Source organism: Haliotis rufescens, unplaced genomic scaffold (genome assembly GCF_023055435.1).
Source record: "Haliotis rufescens isolate VD_foot unplaced genomic scaffold, xgHalRufe1.0.p SCAF_3, whole genome shotgun sequence".
Taxonomy (NCBI): domain Eukaryota; kingdom Metazoa; phylum Mollusca; class Gastropoda; order Lepetellida; family Haliotidae; genus Haliotis; species Haliotis rufescens.
The window spans coordinates 53,589,850-53,607,832 of NW_025964001.1; the positions used below are offsets into that span (position 1 = coordinate 53,589,850).

General features: G+C 39.9%; 2 protein-coding genes across 5 annotated transcripts in view; one reads left to right on the forward strand and one right to left on the reverse strand.

Annotated features, from left to right (window-relative positions):
- The window catches only part of LOC124141930 (serine protease inhibitor Cvsi-2-like), a 46,350-nt gene that overhangs the window by 27,504 nt on the left and 863 nt on the right, over nucleotides 1-17,983 (reverse strand). For both annotated transcript variants that reach the window (XM_048403080.1, XM_048403079.1), the window contains exon 2: nucleotides 16,149-16,283. In XM_048403080.1, the coding sequence (XP_048259037.1) occupies nucleotides 16,149-16,283 (135 nt within the window). The remainder of the gene's footprint in view (nucleotides 1-16,148; nucleotides 16,284-17,983) is intronic.
- LOC124141933 (serine protease inhibitor Cvsi-2-like) lies at nucleotides 1,812-10,489 on the forward strand. Of its 3 annotated transcripts, none has more exons than XM_048403072.1 (4): nucleotides 1,812-1,964; nucleotides 2,501-2,629; nucleotides 3,063-3,198; nucleotides 3,928-4,024. In XM_048403072.1, exons 1-4 carry the CDS (start codon nucleotides 1,922-1,924, stop codon nucleotides 3,935-3,937), a joined length of 318 nt encoding a protein of 105 aa, XP_048259029.1. In that variant the 5' UTR covers nucleotides 1,812-1,921; the 3' UTR covers nucleotides 3,938-4,024. The 3 variants fall into 3 exon arrangements, with proteins under 3 accessions (XP_048259029.1, XP_048259030.1, XP_046366084.2); XM_048403073.1 differs by lacking the exons at nucleotides 2,501-2,629; nucleotides 3,063-3,198; nucleotides 3,928-4,024 and adding exons at nucleotides 8,982-9,110; nucleotides 9,536-9,662; nucleotides 10,393-10,489 and having other exon boundaries at nucleotides 1,856-1,964; XM_046510128.2 differs by lacking the exons at nucleotides 1,812-1,964; nucleotides 2,501-2,629; nucleotides 3,063-3,198; nucleotides 3,928-4,024 and adding exons at nucleotides 8,284-8,440; nucleotides 8,982-9,110; nucleotides 9,536-9,662; nucleotides 10,393-10,489.

Here is a 17,983-nt window from a genome sequence, read left to right on the forward strand (position 1 = left end):
AGTGTCATATCGCACTTTCTGAAAAATTGTTTTATCGGGGTTACAACATTCAAGGCCTAAGCAAAGCTTTGAAAAGGTGTTATAGCAGAGAGCATTTCCAATCTTGATGCATCAGTGACAAATAGTGACGCAAAAGGCAATACCATATCTGGACTTGTGTCATATGTTTCCGTTTTTTTAGATGAACAATTGACATGCCTTTGTATGGGATATGTGACAGGTGCCACCGATGGTGAAAGATACGCTCAACTTTTCGCGAACAGCGGATATCATCACTTTTTTATGGTGATTCAAAGACACATGCTCATGATAAAGTCGGAATCGTACAATCATACTTCTTTAGTCTAATATTTGTTTATAATTTATATCTTGCCAATCTTGTCTTTATGTCTTCCGTGTTCTAATCACACATTTGTTTACATTTCAGTGGAGGAAAAGAACATTCATCTAATACTTACCGCCGCTTTTTGTAAACTATGAAGAAGAACCATACATTGTGATTGATTTGTGTTTCCCGAAACCACGGGGTTGTGAAGAAATACAACAGGTTTGGACGATGTTAAATGTGGAAAATGTCTGACAAATATACCATCATGATATATGCGAGTAGGATAGCTACTGTTTGGTGATCAAATTTAATTCTTAGTGTTGTTTCTACTAAGATGGGTTTTTGATAATATGAGCTCACCTGGAAAGATATTCACCAGTTTATAATATCAGCAAAGACAGAAACTTAAAACAGGTTGCTGTCAGCATCGACATTCACTTTTGAATTATATTCTGCATTAATAGTCAGGAAATAAAAACGTCAACGCTGGAGAATAATCACTCTCGATTATCCCACTAAACAGATACCACTGAGTGTAGAAAGCAAACTAGTGGAATATTTTGATAAAAATGGATCACTGAAATCATGGATGACACCAGGTGTTCGCGAAAAGGACAAGCACGTCCTGCCCAATCAGTAGCATCCGCCACAATTTGCAAAAAAAGTATGTATTTGTTGCCTGACACTGCACAGCAATTCCCCTGTCATGCAAAGCGTCATGTAAACAAACCAGACTATCAAGTGAAGGTCAGAAATCCAGTCACACGATAGAGTATTTACTGATTTTATTGAAACTAAAAACAATATGTTAATATATTGTTGAAAATTCTTGAATAAAATTCAAAAACAGGAAGCAACAATTTCATGTACGCTCTAACATGGACTGTAATATATTATTTATGTTATTATACGCCAAGGATGTCATGTACAACATATTGGACAAACGGAGTGCTTGAGAGACAGAATGGGCGTCAATAAACAGATAAAGGACCCCATGCAAGCTTCATCCCCTTAAGCGCTCGACAAATGCGCAGCAGGAAAAGAAATAGAATTTAAGATATACCCTTTCTGTAAAATGAATACTGCTGATGCCCAGCAGTGTAAAGATAAAAGATTGTTTTCATTAAAAGGTTGTGCCCATCTTTAAATAAGTAGCACATGGTATATGAACTATATTTGTATTTATTGTGAATGTTACCACTGTCATTGTAAAACCGCGGTGTTATAACTGTAATCACTTCTCCCTGAAGATACAATTGAAACATGTAGAACAATTCGTGTCATTATTCCGTGACTTTCTTTTTTTATGTATTTCTTATATATAAAATCGTGTTGTCTATATATTTGAAGGATCATAAACATGACTAGATAGCTATCGTGGGTCATCAGATTCCCACAAATGAACGTGTTATCTACATTTTATGACATAACCGCGCACGGGAACATACGCCCTGCGTGCACCTGCTGTGCGCAGAATTACAACATCGTGACTCGCTGACAGGATTGGTGTTGGTATCATTTGAAACAGAAAGTATATAAGAGGATCAACCAAATGAAGACTTTACTTTGAAAGCTTTTCGCTTAACTCCAGACATGAAAGTAACACTGGTTCTCGTCATTGTCAGCACCATTATTGGTGAGTTGAAGATACTAACGGCTTTAATAGTTTAGTTAGTGTCTACGTTAGCCGATGAGATTTGTTATGTACATGTATTTTTTATAATGATAATAGTTCATATTATTCATAGATAATATTATTAATTTGCATTGCACCTTTATCCATGCTGGATATCGATGCGTTCTATTATAACTCCGGGAAATGAATCCGTGTGCACTCATTTCAGCTCCCTGGGAAATATATTACCTGATCTGCCTATGAGGCACTAGAAGACTAATAGTCACATAACCACCTCACCGAAAGGGGAACCCAATCACTGCTGAGTGAACAGAGGCATGTTTCGAACAAAGGCACTTGCCTTTGGAAAACACCACCTGTACTACTTGGGCTACAGTGTTGGGCAGGTCCAAGAAACTCTTAGGAATAAAGGCTGCCAAACACGCTCAGCCATCCAATTGCTTTCTTCCACAAACTGTGCTTAAAGCCTTGACCTGTGACCTCCAAACAGGATCACGTGCCCCAACTTCTAATGAGATATTGTTTCTTTCGTTCAGCTGTGATCGCCAGCGAGTCCTGCAGGGATGACAACGACTGTACTCACACGACATGTGATAGTACCGGAAGGCTTGCCTGCTCTCATGGCGCATGTAGCTGTCTGGTTGCAAGCGATGGCTGCATGACAGGTAGGTCAGTTTACAAAATAGCGACCATAATAACTGCAGGCAACAAATTTCATATGTGAACGTTTTATTTGGGCATCTGAAAAGGTTCTCCTACAAGAAAAGGTGGTGACTATAAGTCAATAAACGAATTGGGTTTCACGCCGCTGATATAATTTTTTTGACAAATGTAGAAGGAACGACAAATATGATACAGAACAAAGATGATTACCATTTTGTTGAAACCATTGGCAATACAAAAAAAAACAATCATGGCGAATCTGTGATTCAAACCCACTACTAACACAGCGTCAGCAAAACGCTGGCACAAAACTACAAATAGGACATGCCCTTTAAATACAAGCCTGCATCAAATGAATGATGGAATCTAGTTCAAACCTCTGACAAATGTCCTTTTTTTTGTCCTTTCTTGTTAAGAAGGAGGTTTATATTTCAGCAAATTGCACTGGCCGCGCTGACTGCGACAGCTGCACCTGTAGAGACACCCATGACGAACACCACTGCTTCGACAACCACTGCCAATGTGGACGTGGTGCACCTGTCGGCCCTGGTGGACCTGGCGGACCTGGCGTGTAAGTAACAATAGTTACAGTTGGAAGTTTTCGGGCATAGTTTTGGTTGCTACACTTGAATCAGTTTTACGTTTCATTGACTTTTTAATTACTGTCGAAAGAAAGTTGATGAATTTGTTTGCTTTTTATGCTTGTTTGGTTTTATGTCAGGGGCAAATGTCTAAATTTAGCTGGAATGTGATTTGGGACGTCAACGCTTTGATGGTGTTGGTTCAGAATGTTGGTGAAACACAATATTAGGAATATGATTTTAGTTGTGCATTTGTTTGTAAAACATACACAGTCGTCTTTGTATGGCATGCATATTTGTCTCATCTCATTTCAGTGGTAATACTTAAATCATTCGACATATAGTAACACTATATCAGTCCTGTTTGTTTGTTTGTTCGTTGTTTAACGCCGCACTCAGCAATAGTCCAGCTATACGACGGCGGTTTATAGCAGTCCTATGCTATGTGTTTGGATATATGGTAAATAATGTAAATGTAAAACGTCGACGTTTAGCAATCAGTGTCTATCATCTACCTTAACAGATTTCATCCGGCGTAAAAGGCAAAATTACAGTGAAAATTATATGAATGGATCACTGAAAATCAGTGATGACACCAGGGGTTCGTTCCGCAAAGCCATCGCCATCCACATCCCTGTTATAGTTCTTACTCCAATTCAGTTTCTTACTAAATATTCAAGTATGAAAATGCCACTTTTCTCTTACCTTTTTATTTTCAGAGGTAAATAAATCATGAAAGGAGGAAAACCCATGGAAATTATTCCTACCTTGTTGGATACACACATGTACACATGTGAAATAAACCTACTACTACCATTTACTGGTTTGTTTTGATGCTGTATATGTTTACTCTTATTGAATTGATGCGTTTCCTGCTTATACCTATGGAGAACATCCTGTGGTTATTCCGTGTTTCTAGCCTATCCTCGTCAGATCAAGATACAATGTTTGGATCTGGATTGGCTAGTCGTCGCTTTTCACTACAGGTCTAGTGACAGTCGCGACCCTCAAAGGGACGACATGAATTGGGTGGACAGGCCCGGTGGATTAGTTGATTGATCAACCGATGATCTGTCTGCTTCATACTCGACACATGCCCCAATGGTGTAAACCTTCGATTGGTTGGTTGGTTTGTTGTTTAACACCGCACTCAGCATTATACCAGGTGTATGACGGCGGTCTGTAAATAATCGAGTCTGGACCAGACAATCCAGTGATAAACATCATGAGCATCGATCAACACATTTGGGATTGGTGACTTGCATTAACCAAGTCAGCGAGCCTGACCACACGATCCCGTTAGTCGCCTTTTACGACGAGCATGGGTTGCTGAAGACCTATTCTACCCCGGAATTTCCACGGGACTGTAAACCTTAGTGACAACATTGCTGGGATACAATCTTGGCGTTTCGAAAATATAGTAAATAAAAGCGACAGAGGACAATTCCTTAATCAATGGAAATCTCTATTTAAAGTTTCCAACTAAATCATAAGCATGTGTTAACGAGAGATGATAGTGCAGCCGTTTCGTGAAAAATTGTGTACTTTATGATGAAAACATAACCTATAGTCGTAGGTTATGACATTCCAAACAGCTAAAGATATGGGGCCTCCCGACAAATCCAACATGGCCGCCTTGGAGGAAGTAAATTTTCTTTGGTGCCGGAGAAGTTCAATAGTGCCATTCTGTGGATTGACGTTTTGACTCCGGACCATAGTTGTAGACCCATGTTTCATCACCCGTTACTAATATCTTTTGGAATTTGACGAATTCCTTTTCAATTAGCTCTAAATATTTTCTGGCAATGTCAGTTTCTTTAGAATTTATAAACTTTGGCACCCAACGAGCAGATATCATATTCATCTGTAAATGTTCATAAATAATAGGTCCAATGGATCCATGGCTTAGACCTGTGTCTTTCTTTAAGTTCAGCAAAGGTAATACGTCTATCTGACAGTATAAGTTTGTCTATCTCCTTGATTGAATCATCATTGATGGAAATTGAGGGACGTCCAGATCTAGGGTCATCATCAAGGCTTCTTCTCCCAGCCTTAAACAGCTATAATAGCTGCCCAACGTTTAACAGTGTAATAGCGAGGGCTCTTATCACCATACGCTTGTGATGTGCGGTCATGAATATTTTGGAGAGTACTTTTATCTAAATCAAAACCTTGATCACTGCTCGTGCTCGTTCTTTTCCATATCTGTGTCCATTTGGATCTATATCACGTTCAATTGGCTGTCACTTTTATACAAATGGCCTCTACAGACAATATCCACTTGCAATGAACAACTCAAACAATGTACTACATTGACTAGTTCACTTTCTTATGGCCCACAGTTAAAACTTTGTCAGGTTTACAACTTTTTGACCAGCCTTCGTATATGAAAATGATTTAAAGCCACTTTGAAAGTTAGATGACAAATGAGAACACACGATATAGAGAACTTTATTGATGAAACACTTCATTCTTGACCATCTAAACGTTTTAGTTCAGGGCATTTTGTCAAAAATGAAAGCAAATGTCATCTGAAGTTAACTGGGAACAACAATATGTGAATGCTGGATTTCATGACAGATAACTTCTTTGTGAAATGGGGGATAAGATATTGGGGCATAATTGGTATTGGTACCAATTGTGCTCTTCCCCTCATTGTTGATTTGTTTCTCTATGAGCTTTTGCAGAATTCCTGTTCGGCTTAGCAACATTAAAACAGAGGAATTTAAACAAGAAGTTTAACATATGCTTCAGGAATATCGAAGATCTGATACAGTTCAATAATGGTCAAAGAGCCTCACCCCTTCCACTGATTTTCCCACCTGTACTAGAAATAAAAGGTACCAGTGAAACAGTCTCATCTGTTTCATATGTAGATTTAAAGTGACCCAAAACTATCCGCAAGACTGTATGACAAGAGAGATCCAATAGTCAACTTTCCCTTTCTGTCGAGCAATATTCCATCAACTCCAGCCCATGTCTACATTTCACAAATTTTGAGATCAAGCATGTTCTTTCTATGACGCTTTTTAAAGAGTGTCATATCGCACTTGCTGAAAAGTTGTTTTATCGGGGTTACAACATTCAAGGCCTAAGCAAAGCTTTGAAAAGGTGTTATAGTAGAGAGCATTTCCAATCTTGATGCATCAGTGACAAATAGTGACGCAAAAGGCAATTCCATATCTGGACTTGTGTCATATGTTTCCGTTTTTTAGATGAACAATTGACTTGCCTTTGTATGGGATATGTGACGGGTGCCACCGGTGGTGAAGGATACGCTCAACTTTTCGCGAACAGCGGATATCATCACTTTTTTATGGTGATTCAAAGACACATGCTCATGATATAGTCGGAATCGTACAATCATACTTCTTTAGTCTAATATTTGTTGATAATTTATATCTTGCCAATCTTTATGTCTTCCGTGGTCTAGTCACACATTTGTTTACATTACAGTGGAGGAAAAGAACATTCATCTAATACTTACCGCCACATTTGGTAAACTATGAAGAAGAACCATACATTGTGATTGATTTGTGTTTCCCGAAACCACCGGGTTTTAAAGAAATATAACAGGTTTGGAGTGGTTAAATGTGGAAAATGTCTGACAAATATGCCATCATGATATATGCGAGTGGGATAGCTACTGTTTGGTGATCAAATTTAATTCTTAGTGTTGTTTCTACTAAGATGGGTTTTTGATAATATGAGCTCACCTGGAAATATATTCACCAGTTTATAATATCAGCAAAGACAGAAACTTAAAACAGGTTGCTGTCAGCATCGACAGCATCTGCATTAATAGCCAGGAAATATAAACGTCAACGCTGGAGAATAATCATTCTCGATTATCCCACGAAACAGATACCACTGGGTGTAAAAAGCAAACTAGTGGAATATTTTGATAAAAATGGATCACTGAAATCATGGATGACACCAGGTGTTCGCGAAAAGGACAAGGACGTCCTGCCCAATCAGTAGCATCCGCCACAATTTGCAAAAATTGTATGTATTTGTTGCCTGACACTGCACAGCAATTCCCCTGTCATGCAAAGCGTCATGTAAACAAACCAGACTATCAAGTGAAGGTCAGAAATCCAGTCACACGATAGAGCATTTACTGATTTTGTTGAAACTAAAAACAATATATTAATATATTGTTGAAAATTCTTGAATAAAATTCAAAAACAGGAAGCAACAATTTCATGTTCGCTCTAACATGGACTGAAATATATTATTTATGTTATTATACGCCAAGGATGTCATGTACAACATATTGGACAAACGGAGTGCTTGAGAGACAGAATGGGCGTCCATAAACAGATAAAGGATCCCATGCAAGGTTCATCCCCTTAAGCGCTCGACAAATGCGCAGCAGGAAAAGAAATAGAATTTAAGATATACCCTTTCTGTAAAATGAATACTGCTGATGCCCAGCAGTGTAAAGATGAAAAAATGTTTTCATTAAAAGGTTGTGCCCATCTTTAAATAAGTAGCACATGGTATATGAACTATATTTGTATTTATTGTGAATGTTACCACTGTCATTGTAAAGCCGCGGTGTTATAACTGTAATCACTTCTCCCTGAAGATACAATTGAAGGTGAGGTGAAATTGGGTTTAACGTCGCGTCCAAGATCATTGCACTTATATAGCGACGTGCATGTACGTGTGTGTGTGGCTCCTTGTACTAGTCCGGACTGATGCCGATTTATAGTGCTAGCTCACTGAGATACCATGCCGCAGTTTAACATGAATACCCAACTCAGACACAGTATACTGACTCCGAGCCGACCAATCCTTGTTTTAGCCCCTTAATGCCGAGCGCCAGACAGGGTAACAAAAAGTACCATCTTTTAACGTTTTTTGGTATGACGCGGCCGGGGATCGAACCCTGGACCTTCCGCTCTCCGGGCGGATCCTCTACCACTAGACCACGGAGGCGGTCAGATACAATTGAAACATGTAGAACAATTCGTGTCATTATTGCGTGACTTTCTTTTTATATATATTTCTTATATATAAAATCGTGTTGTCTATATACGTCCTGCGTGCACCTGCTGTGCGCAGAATTACAACATCGTGACTGGCTGACAGGATTGGTGTTGGTATCATTTGAAATAGAAAGTATATAAGAGGATCAACCAAATGAAGACTTTAATTTGACAGCTTTTGGCCTAACTCCAGACATGAAAGTAACACTGGTTCTCGTCATTGTCAGCACTATTATTGGTGAGTTGAAGATACTAACGGCTTTAATAGTTTAGTTAGTGCCTACGTTAGCCGATGAGATTTGTTATGTACATGTATTTTTTATAATGATAATAGTTCATATTATTCATAGATAATATAATTAATTTGCATTGCACCTTTTTCCATGCTGGATATCAATGCGTTCTATTATGACTCCGGGAAATGAATCTGTGTGCACTCATGGGGGAATATATCCCTGGGGAATATATAACCTGATCTGCCTATGAGGCACTAGAAGACTAATAGTCTCATAACCACCTCACCGAAAGGGGAACCCAATCACTGCTGAGTGAACAGAGGCATGTTTCGAACAAAGGCACTTGCCTTTGGAAAACACCACCTGTACTACTTGGGCTACAGTGTTGGGCAGGTCCAAGAAACTCTTAGGAATAAAGGCTGCCAAACACGCTCAGCCATCCAATTGCTTTCTTCCACAAACGGTGCTTAAAACCTTGACTTGTGACCTCCAAACAGGATCACGTGCCCCAACTACTAATGAGATATCGTTTCTTTCGTTCAGCTGTGATCGACAGCGAGCCCTGCAGGGATGACAACGACTGTATTCACACGGTATGTGATAGTACCGGAAGGCTTGCCTGCTCTCATGACATATGTACCTGTCTGGTTGCAGCCAATAGCTGCGTCACAGGTAAGTCAGTTTACAAAATAGCGACCATAATAACTGCAGGCAACAAATTTCATATGTGAACGTTTTATTTAGGCATCTGGAAAGGTTCTCCTACAAGAAAAGGTGGTGACTATAAGTCAATAAACAAATTGGGTTTCACGCCGCTGATAATTCTTTTTAGACAATTGTAGAAGGAACGACAAATATGATACAGAACAAAGATGATTACCATTTTGTTGAAACCATTGGCAATACAAAAAACCCAATCATGGCGAATCTGTGATTCAAACCCACTACTAACACAGCGTCAGCAAAACGCTGGCACAAAACTACAAATAGGACATGCCCTTTAAATACAAGCCTGCATCAAATGAATGATGGAATCTAGTTCAAACCTCTGACAAATGTTTTGTCCTTTGTTGTTAAGAAGGAGGTTTATATTTCAGAAACTTGCAGAGACCGTCCTGACTGCGACAGCTGCATCTGTAGAGACACCCATATCGAACGCCACTGCTTCGACGGCCGCTGCCTATGTGGACGTCAGGCACCTGTCGGCCCTGGTGGACCTGGCGTGTAAGTAACCATAGTTACAGCCGGAGGTTGTCGGGCATAGTTTTGGTTGCTACACTTGAATCAGTTTTACGTTTCATTGACTTTTTAATTATTGTCGAAAGAAAGTTGATGAATTTGTTTGCTTTTTATGCTTGTTTGGTTTTATGTCAGGGGCAAATGTCTAAATTTAGCCTGAATGTGATTTGGGACGTCAACGCTTTGATGGTGTTGGTTCAGAATGTTGGTGAAACACAATATCAGGAATATGATTTTAGTCGTGCATTTGTTTGTAAAACATACACAGTCGTCTTTGTATGGCATGCATATTTGTCTTATCTCATTTCAGTGGTAATACTTAAATCATTCGACATATAGTAACACTATATCAGTCCTGTTTGTTTGTTTGTTCGTTGTTTAACGCCGCACTCAGCAATAGTCCAGCTATACGACGGCGGTTTATAGCAGTCCTATGCTATGTGTTTGGATATGTGGTAAATAATGTAAATGTAAAACGTCGACGTTTAGCAATCAGTGTCGATCATCTACCTAAACAGATTTCATTGGGCGTAAAAGGCAAAATTGCAGTGAAAATTATATAAATGGATCACTGAAAATCAGTGATGACACCAGGGGTTCGTTCCGCAAAGCGATCGCCATCCACATCCATATTATAGTTCTTACTCTATATTCAATTTCTTACTAAATATTCAAGTATGAAAATGCCACTTTTCATCTACCTTTTTAATTTCAGAGGTAAATAAATCCTGAAAGGAGGAAAACCCATGGAATTTATTCCTACATTGTTGGATACATACATGTACACATGCGAAATAAACCTACTACTACCATTTACTGGTTTGTTTTGATGCTGTATATGTTTACTCTTATTGAATTGATGCGTTTCCTGCTTATACCTATGGAGAACACCCTGTGGTTATTCCGTGTTTCTAGCCTATCCTCGTCAGATCAAGATACAATGTTTGGATCTGGATTGGCTAGTCGTCGCTTTTCACTACAGTCTAGTGACAGTCGCGACCCTCAAAGGGACGACATGAATTGGGTGGACAGGCCCGGTGGATTAGTTGATTGATCAACCGATGATCTGTCTGCTTCATACTCGACACATGCCCCAATGGTGTAAACCTTCGATTGGTTGGTTGGTTTGTTGTTTAACGCCGCACTCAACATTTTTCCAGCTGTATGACGGCGGTCTGTCAATAATCGAGTCTGGACCAGACAATCCAGTGATAAACAACATGAGCATCCATCCACGCATTTGGGATCGATGACCTGCATCAAGTCAGCGAGCCTGACCACCCGATCCCGTTAGTCGCCTTTTACGACAAGCATAGTCACCTTTTTACGGCAAGCATGGTTTGCTGAAGACACCGGAATCTTCACGGGACTGTAAACCTTAGTGACAACATTGCTGGGATACAAAAGATTGTTTTCATAAACCTTGGCGTTTCGAAAATATTGTAAATAAAAGCGACAGAGGACAATTCCTTAATCAATGGAAATCTCTATTTAAAGTTTCCAACTAAATCATAAGGTTGCGTTTACGAGTGATGATAGTGCAGCCGTTTCGTGAAAAATTGTGTACTTTGTGGTGAAAACATGAAACTTAGTACAGTCGGAGGTGATGACATTCCAAATAGTTAAAGATATGGGGACACCCAAAAAATCCAACATGACCGCCTTAGAGAGAGTGAGTGAGTTGGGTTTAACGCCGCTTTTAACAGTATTCCAGTTATATCACGGCGTGTCAGCTTAATGTGGGAGAAAACGTTTACCACTTCGGTGAAACCCACGAGCACGGGTATGGTGCTGACAAACCTAGAAATATAATCAGGGCGAACCGGGATTCGAATCCAAAATCATAGGTTTCTGGCGTGCCCAAGGGACGCAACTCTGCACAGCGAAACGCGGCGCCTTAGACGACTGGGCCACGCATGCCCCCTCACAGTGACATAACTTACGGACTTCAAACAACATTCTCCACTCCGTCTGGAATATGCATAGTAGAAGTAACCCAGTGAATCATGGAGACTTCAATAACTCGAAGTCGAACACACATCGAGTTACGCGTAGCACCGAGGGTGAGTGAGTGAGTGAGTTTAACGTTGTAACGGCATTATATCGGCCAAATAGCAATGCTGTAGTACCGAGAAAAAAAAGAATCAAAGAGCCAATAACGATTTCTACAGGGGTCAAATAGGGGAACGTTGTCTCAAACGATATATCGAGACAATGGATTCGAGTTAAGAGGTTTCGTCGTATTGTAAAAAAAGAGTATCTGTCCAGTAGTGTGCACAGCGCCTCACCTTGGCCGGTGAAGCAAGCAGAGACCAGGCAGGTACACTCGTCATTGACGCATGGTAGTTGGTGTCGCACTTCTCTCGGGAGCAGGTGCTGGCGTCACTGCCGCTGCACCGTTCGCTGCTGACGACCCCTGGGAAATTAAGATAAAATATGTATTCATCAAAAGGGATCTCATTTATTGATTAGTGCGAGGTTCAAATGAGGTTTAGCGTCGCGTTCAAAATCATTTACTTATAAAGCGATGTGCATGTGTGTGAATGTGTGTGTGTGTGTGTGTGTGTGTGTGTGTGTGTGTGTGTGTGTGTGTGTGTGTGTGTGTGTGTGTGTGTGTGTGTGTGTGTGTGTGTGTGTGTGTGTGTGTGTGTAAATAAAAAAAACTTGTTTTTCAACTGCTTACAAAGATTTTCGAAAAATAATGCGTTTGTTGAAACTTTCGTGGATGAGATCCGAGTTTCACTTAATTATACAGACTTGACGCTTATTTAATTGCAAATTCAAATTCGTTCGTGAATATAACAGGTTCTTTAATAAAATACTCGTTTATCAAAGGACAGGTTACTTTCCTGTTTTGCAGTGTTTGTTATCTGTCGCATGAAGACCTTGATAAAGTCTACACGTCATCAACGTCCACACAGAGGTCACGTTGAGGTCAAGTATCGTGATTATAAAGAAAACCTTTCGTATACCACACACGTCGCCCTTTAGGCATAACACGTAATTGAAACACTTTACTGTGACAATTATATGCTTCGAACAGGAAAATCCCGATGTTCCAATGCAATAATATTCAACTGACTTAAACCTTATAGAATATTAATCAGCAAATGGGATTTATTGAAACAAAGGATTTCTTTTTTCTGTGGAATTCCTGTTTGGTGAGGGAATGATTGAGTGAGTTAGTTCTTTTTTTCAATGTTCCAGTAATGGAGACACCAGATAGCTTCACCCTTTTTTTACCATATGGGGAATCGAACCTGAGCCTTTGGTGTGACGAGCGATCACAAGATTACGAAATGTATTGTTCATATTGTTTTACTTTTTGGGGTGTAAGGTATACAATGTGGATGACTTGTACTTATTCATACTTCTAAAATCTTAAGTTACTTACCAAAAGCGAGGATAACAGACACACCGAGCACAAGGAACTACATGGCTGTTGAGATAACTCCGCTATGTCAGCTGACGTCATACCCGGGCTAGTATACACTAACAGAAATAGACCAGTGAAGATCCGGGATAGAATAGGTCTTCAACCCATGCTTGCTGCAAAATGCGACTGTGCTTGTCGAAAGAGGAGACTAAGGGGATCGGGTGGTCAGGCTCGCTGACTTGGTTGATGCATGTCATCGATCCCAATTGTGGCGAAACTACCATAGTAGCAGAAAAGCGGTTGAGTACACCTAAAAAGCACATTTTATCAAAGATAAGTAAACCTCGATTTACCATCTATGCAGTAATTTTTTAATTCAAACACTACACGGTCGAACATGATATTTATTGTCTAATTTGAAAATCGGAATCTTGCATTGAGGTATCAGTAATGAAGTAACGAAACCTTTAGGAAATAATATGAAGAAATACTAGTAAGTATAGTTATGTGAAAATTTCACATAAACATACTTGCTAGTATTTCCCTCAGGCGAGCAGAGAGTCCTTGAAAGTAAGTGTTTCACAATATATACAGTGAGCTACGTTTATAACGAACTGACGGATATAACGAACTTACTTTTTTGTCCCGACTATTTGTTGTAGTTATGCTGTATATATTCTAATAACGAACTACGGTTATAACGAACTAAAATTAGTAGTCCAGTTGAGTTCGTTATAATCGTAGTTTACTGTACTTACTTTGTGACGTAAAAAACGTCACTTTCACAATTATTTTCATTATTATGATAGGACGGCTCGCGTTGAAACATTAAAAAATAAAATCACATAGCTACGAATAAACATGAAAAACACATAAAAACAGTATTATTGATTAGTTGCGCCCTGCCCACACCGTGGAATGATGACACGAAATCAACCCAAACACTGAACCTGATTCCTCGATCCATGAGTCCCCTCGTACGACACTAGTAGTTTGCTGGAGGGCTATTTGAATCCATAATCCCCATTGGCGAGTCAGAGGACACACCCAGTTCTGTATATATCTGTTATCTTCTCGACTCTTATCTGCTATTATGTCTCAGTTGGAAATCAGTAACCACTTGAAGCGGCCATATAATATGATAGGCTAAATAACTTGCATTATCGATATCAACAATTAATTGAATTTTTTTATTTTACTTTAAGCCTTGGTGTGGAGCGAATCATGACACTTAACACAACACTGCACTGCATCAACCAAGAGTGCACCAACACGCATGCATCATGTATTCAGGGTAAGTGAGTGAGTTGTGTTTAACTCTGCTTTAATTTGTTTGCTTGTTGTTTAACTCAGAAATATTCCATCCACACGAAGGCTGCGCTGCTTTAAACAGTTTGTGTTACCTTAGTGAACCAAATAACAATAAATAAAGCGATAGAACCCTTTCCATATCCAATAGAAATCTCTGCATAAAACAGTCGATTGCACGATTTCGACTTTATCATGAACATGTGTTTATGAATCATTATCAGGTGTTCGCGAAAAGGTGAGTGTATCCTGCCCCACCGGTGGCACCCTTCACAAACACATGCAAAGGGAAGTCAGTTGTTCACCTGATAAACACGGGTATTTATGGTAGAAGTCAAAATAGGGATTTGCATCGGACATCATCTTTGTCGCTGATGCGTCAAATTTGGAAATGTATTTCTCATGTCTAACACTCGTAAAGCTTTTTGAAAGCTTTACTGAGGCCTTGAATGTTGTAACCTTGATCGTACAACTTCATAGCAAGAGTCGTATGACGCTCGTTGAAATCTTGATTGAAAGATCATGCTCGATTGTATCTCAAAAGGTGGGAAATGTAAACACCAAAGGATAGAGCTGCTGAAATATTGTTCCACATGAAGGGAAAGTTGACAGTTGGAAAGTTGAAGTCATCCCTCTTGTCATACAGTCCTTGTGTCCTTGTGGTTTTGGTCCAATATCAACGCTGCTTCAATAATGGAGCAAAACACACAAGGACACATGTCATAGATATTCACCACGGTGTCTGGTTGGCTCCATCTTCACGAGGCAAGAGAGTTAACTGACTACAAAAGTCCAGTTTCCACCCTTGCCGAACTTGGCTGGTATTATGGAGTTACAGTTTGGCTGAACTAACGAGTCTCTGCATAGTCCAATCAAAATCGCGCAACGAAATCGAAATCCGGTTTGTGAACTGTCATGCAGATTTCCGTCGATTGCAGGATTTACAAAGCATGTGCACCGCCAACTCGACCCATGAAGATCCGGGGTAGAATAGATCTTCAGCAACCCATGCTTGCCGTAAAAGGCGACTATGCTTGTCGTAAAAGGCGACATACGGGATCGGGTGGTCAGGCTCGCTGACTTGGTTGATGCATGTCATCGATCTCAATTGCGTGGATCGATGCTCATGATGTCAATCACTGGATTGTCTGGTCCAGACTCGATTATTTACAGACCGCCGTCATATATCTGGAATATTGCTGAGTGCGGCGTTTAACAAAAAACAAACAAAATACAACAACAACAAAAATACACATGAGTATTCTGAATGTATGTTCCTCACTTACTCTAAGACGGCTTCACACGGGCAACATTACTTCGCAAACATAAACTCCTTAATGTTTGCCAACTAATGTTTTCACACGATACATATCCGGGTAAGAATATAGGTTCCCAGCACTCTTAGGTTGTCGTAAGAAGCGACTAAACGCACCAGGTGGTCAGTCTTGAGGATTTGGTTGACTTCATGTCATCGTATCCCAATTGCGGGGATTGATGCTCATGATGTCAGTCACAGGATTGTCTAGACCAGACTCAATTATTAACAGAGCTATAGTCCATATAGTGCGGTATCAAACACACACGCAAACACTTCTCTCAAATGCCGACGCCATTTTGTAGCAGACCTCAATACAAATCGGTAAATGTGAAGTCCCTTTAGATAATTGTTTTAAAGAGACGGTAAGGCAGGACCGGCAGTAAATGAGACATAAGTGAGATATTAAACACAAGTGAGATAATAAACACAAATGAGATATTAATCACAAAGACGATGTTAATCACTATACCTGGATGGGTTCCACAGCTGGACACCAGGCACGTGCAGGTTCCCCTCACACAAGTCAAGGTCGAGAGGGCGTCGCAGCTTTCATGCCTGCAGGTGCTGGTATCATGGCCTTGGCATCCCTCGGCATCAACCAGGGCTACAAAAAACATTTATCATACCCCCATGTCAGAATGATGAGATCTGATTGGTTCACGTGATAGTGATAAAATACTATGTATCCCACATTGGAGGGAAACAATTTCTTTATCGGGGGAATACATCCCTCATATCCCGCCACGAACAAGAGAAGACATGTGGATTTCTGAGAGGAGGAATCAATCCCGTATACCTCGCTATTTCCGAATATGACAGTGTATTTATTGTTTAACAATGATTGGAAATGTGTGACATTGTTTCTGTTGAGATTCCGTAGACGCTCATTGCATTGTGTTTAGACAGTGATCAGCCGTCAGGAAGTTAGATGCCTTTGTGGTGTGTAAACTTCCAGTCCGGTATACCCAGGACGGTGTTAGTATGTTATGGAAAATACTGTTCATGCAATTTCATCATATCAAAATCAGCTTCCAAGTGAGGATCGCTCATCATCCTAACCCATAATGGAAGCTTCACCACCGTCACTGCTGGGTATATATATGTATTATCACTGACTTGTGCTATCACGACTGTATTTTTGCATTTGATACTGACCACTGCCATCATATTATATACTGTCAGTGAGTATTGTACTACCGCCCTATTGTGTTCTGCCAATGTAATTGCTGTGCAGTAATTGTTTTGATGTGTAAACCTAGTTTATGTTATAGTACATTTGTTGATTGTACACCGCTTGTTGGTTGTTTGTTGGTTTCACACTAAGTTCCTTTACGTACAGATTTCTAGGTTAATATATTGTTTCAATTTTGGAATCTACAACAGAGTCAATGAAAGTCACCTGGCACAGCAATCGAACAGCTGTTTTCTATCAATTTTGAGTTTGGTTTTATCCTTTCACAATGTCCTATTAAAACATGTCGGTGAGGCATATTCGTTGTAGCAGTATCACGAGGGCGTTTGTGGTTTTATGCGTCTCGTGTCAAGTTTTATACCTCGAGCGTGGCTAACGCGGAACGCATAAAACCACTTATCATACCTCCATGTCAGAGTGATGAGGATGTGATTGGTCCACATGATCTTGATAAAATACTGTGTAACCCACCTTGCGGGGTAATAACTTTCTAAGCGGGGAATAAATATCTTATACCCCGCCAAGGGCAAAAAAAGGCTGCACGTGGATTTCTTAGAGGCAGAATAAATCCCTCGTGATCCTGCTACAACTTGCAATGTGACTTTATTGTATAGGCGGCTTCAATCGGACAACAGAAGAACACAGATTGTCAACTTGTATTTTCACACTACAAAGGCGTGTTGTTGATACATAGTCCCTCTTCATTCCTTTCAAAGGTTGACGCCATTTTGTAGCGTAAAAGCCATATGAATACTACGCAGTATCTGATTGACTGAAAGCAACCAACATACGTTTGACAACCATTCACATGTCAAAATCGAGTTTGAAACACAACATTGTCGGCCGAAATATTGGTTAGATATTCATTGCAAACGGTTTATCAAATTTCTCATACTGTTTTCGCAAACTGAATGTTCCCTGGGTGGTATAAGACAGTACGCCGTTCCCCAACATCATAGCCAATAGGGGTGACTACAGGGGCACTGTACTGATACAATGGTATAACAATGGTTAAGCACTATTGCTATTAATATAATACTGTATAAATATACGTTTATAACGAACACGCTTATAACGAACTGACGGATATAACGAACGTATTTTTTGTCCAA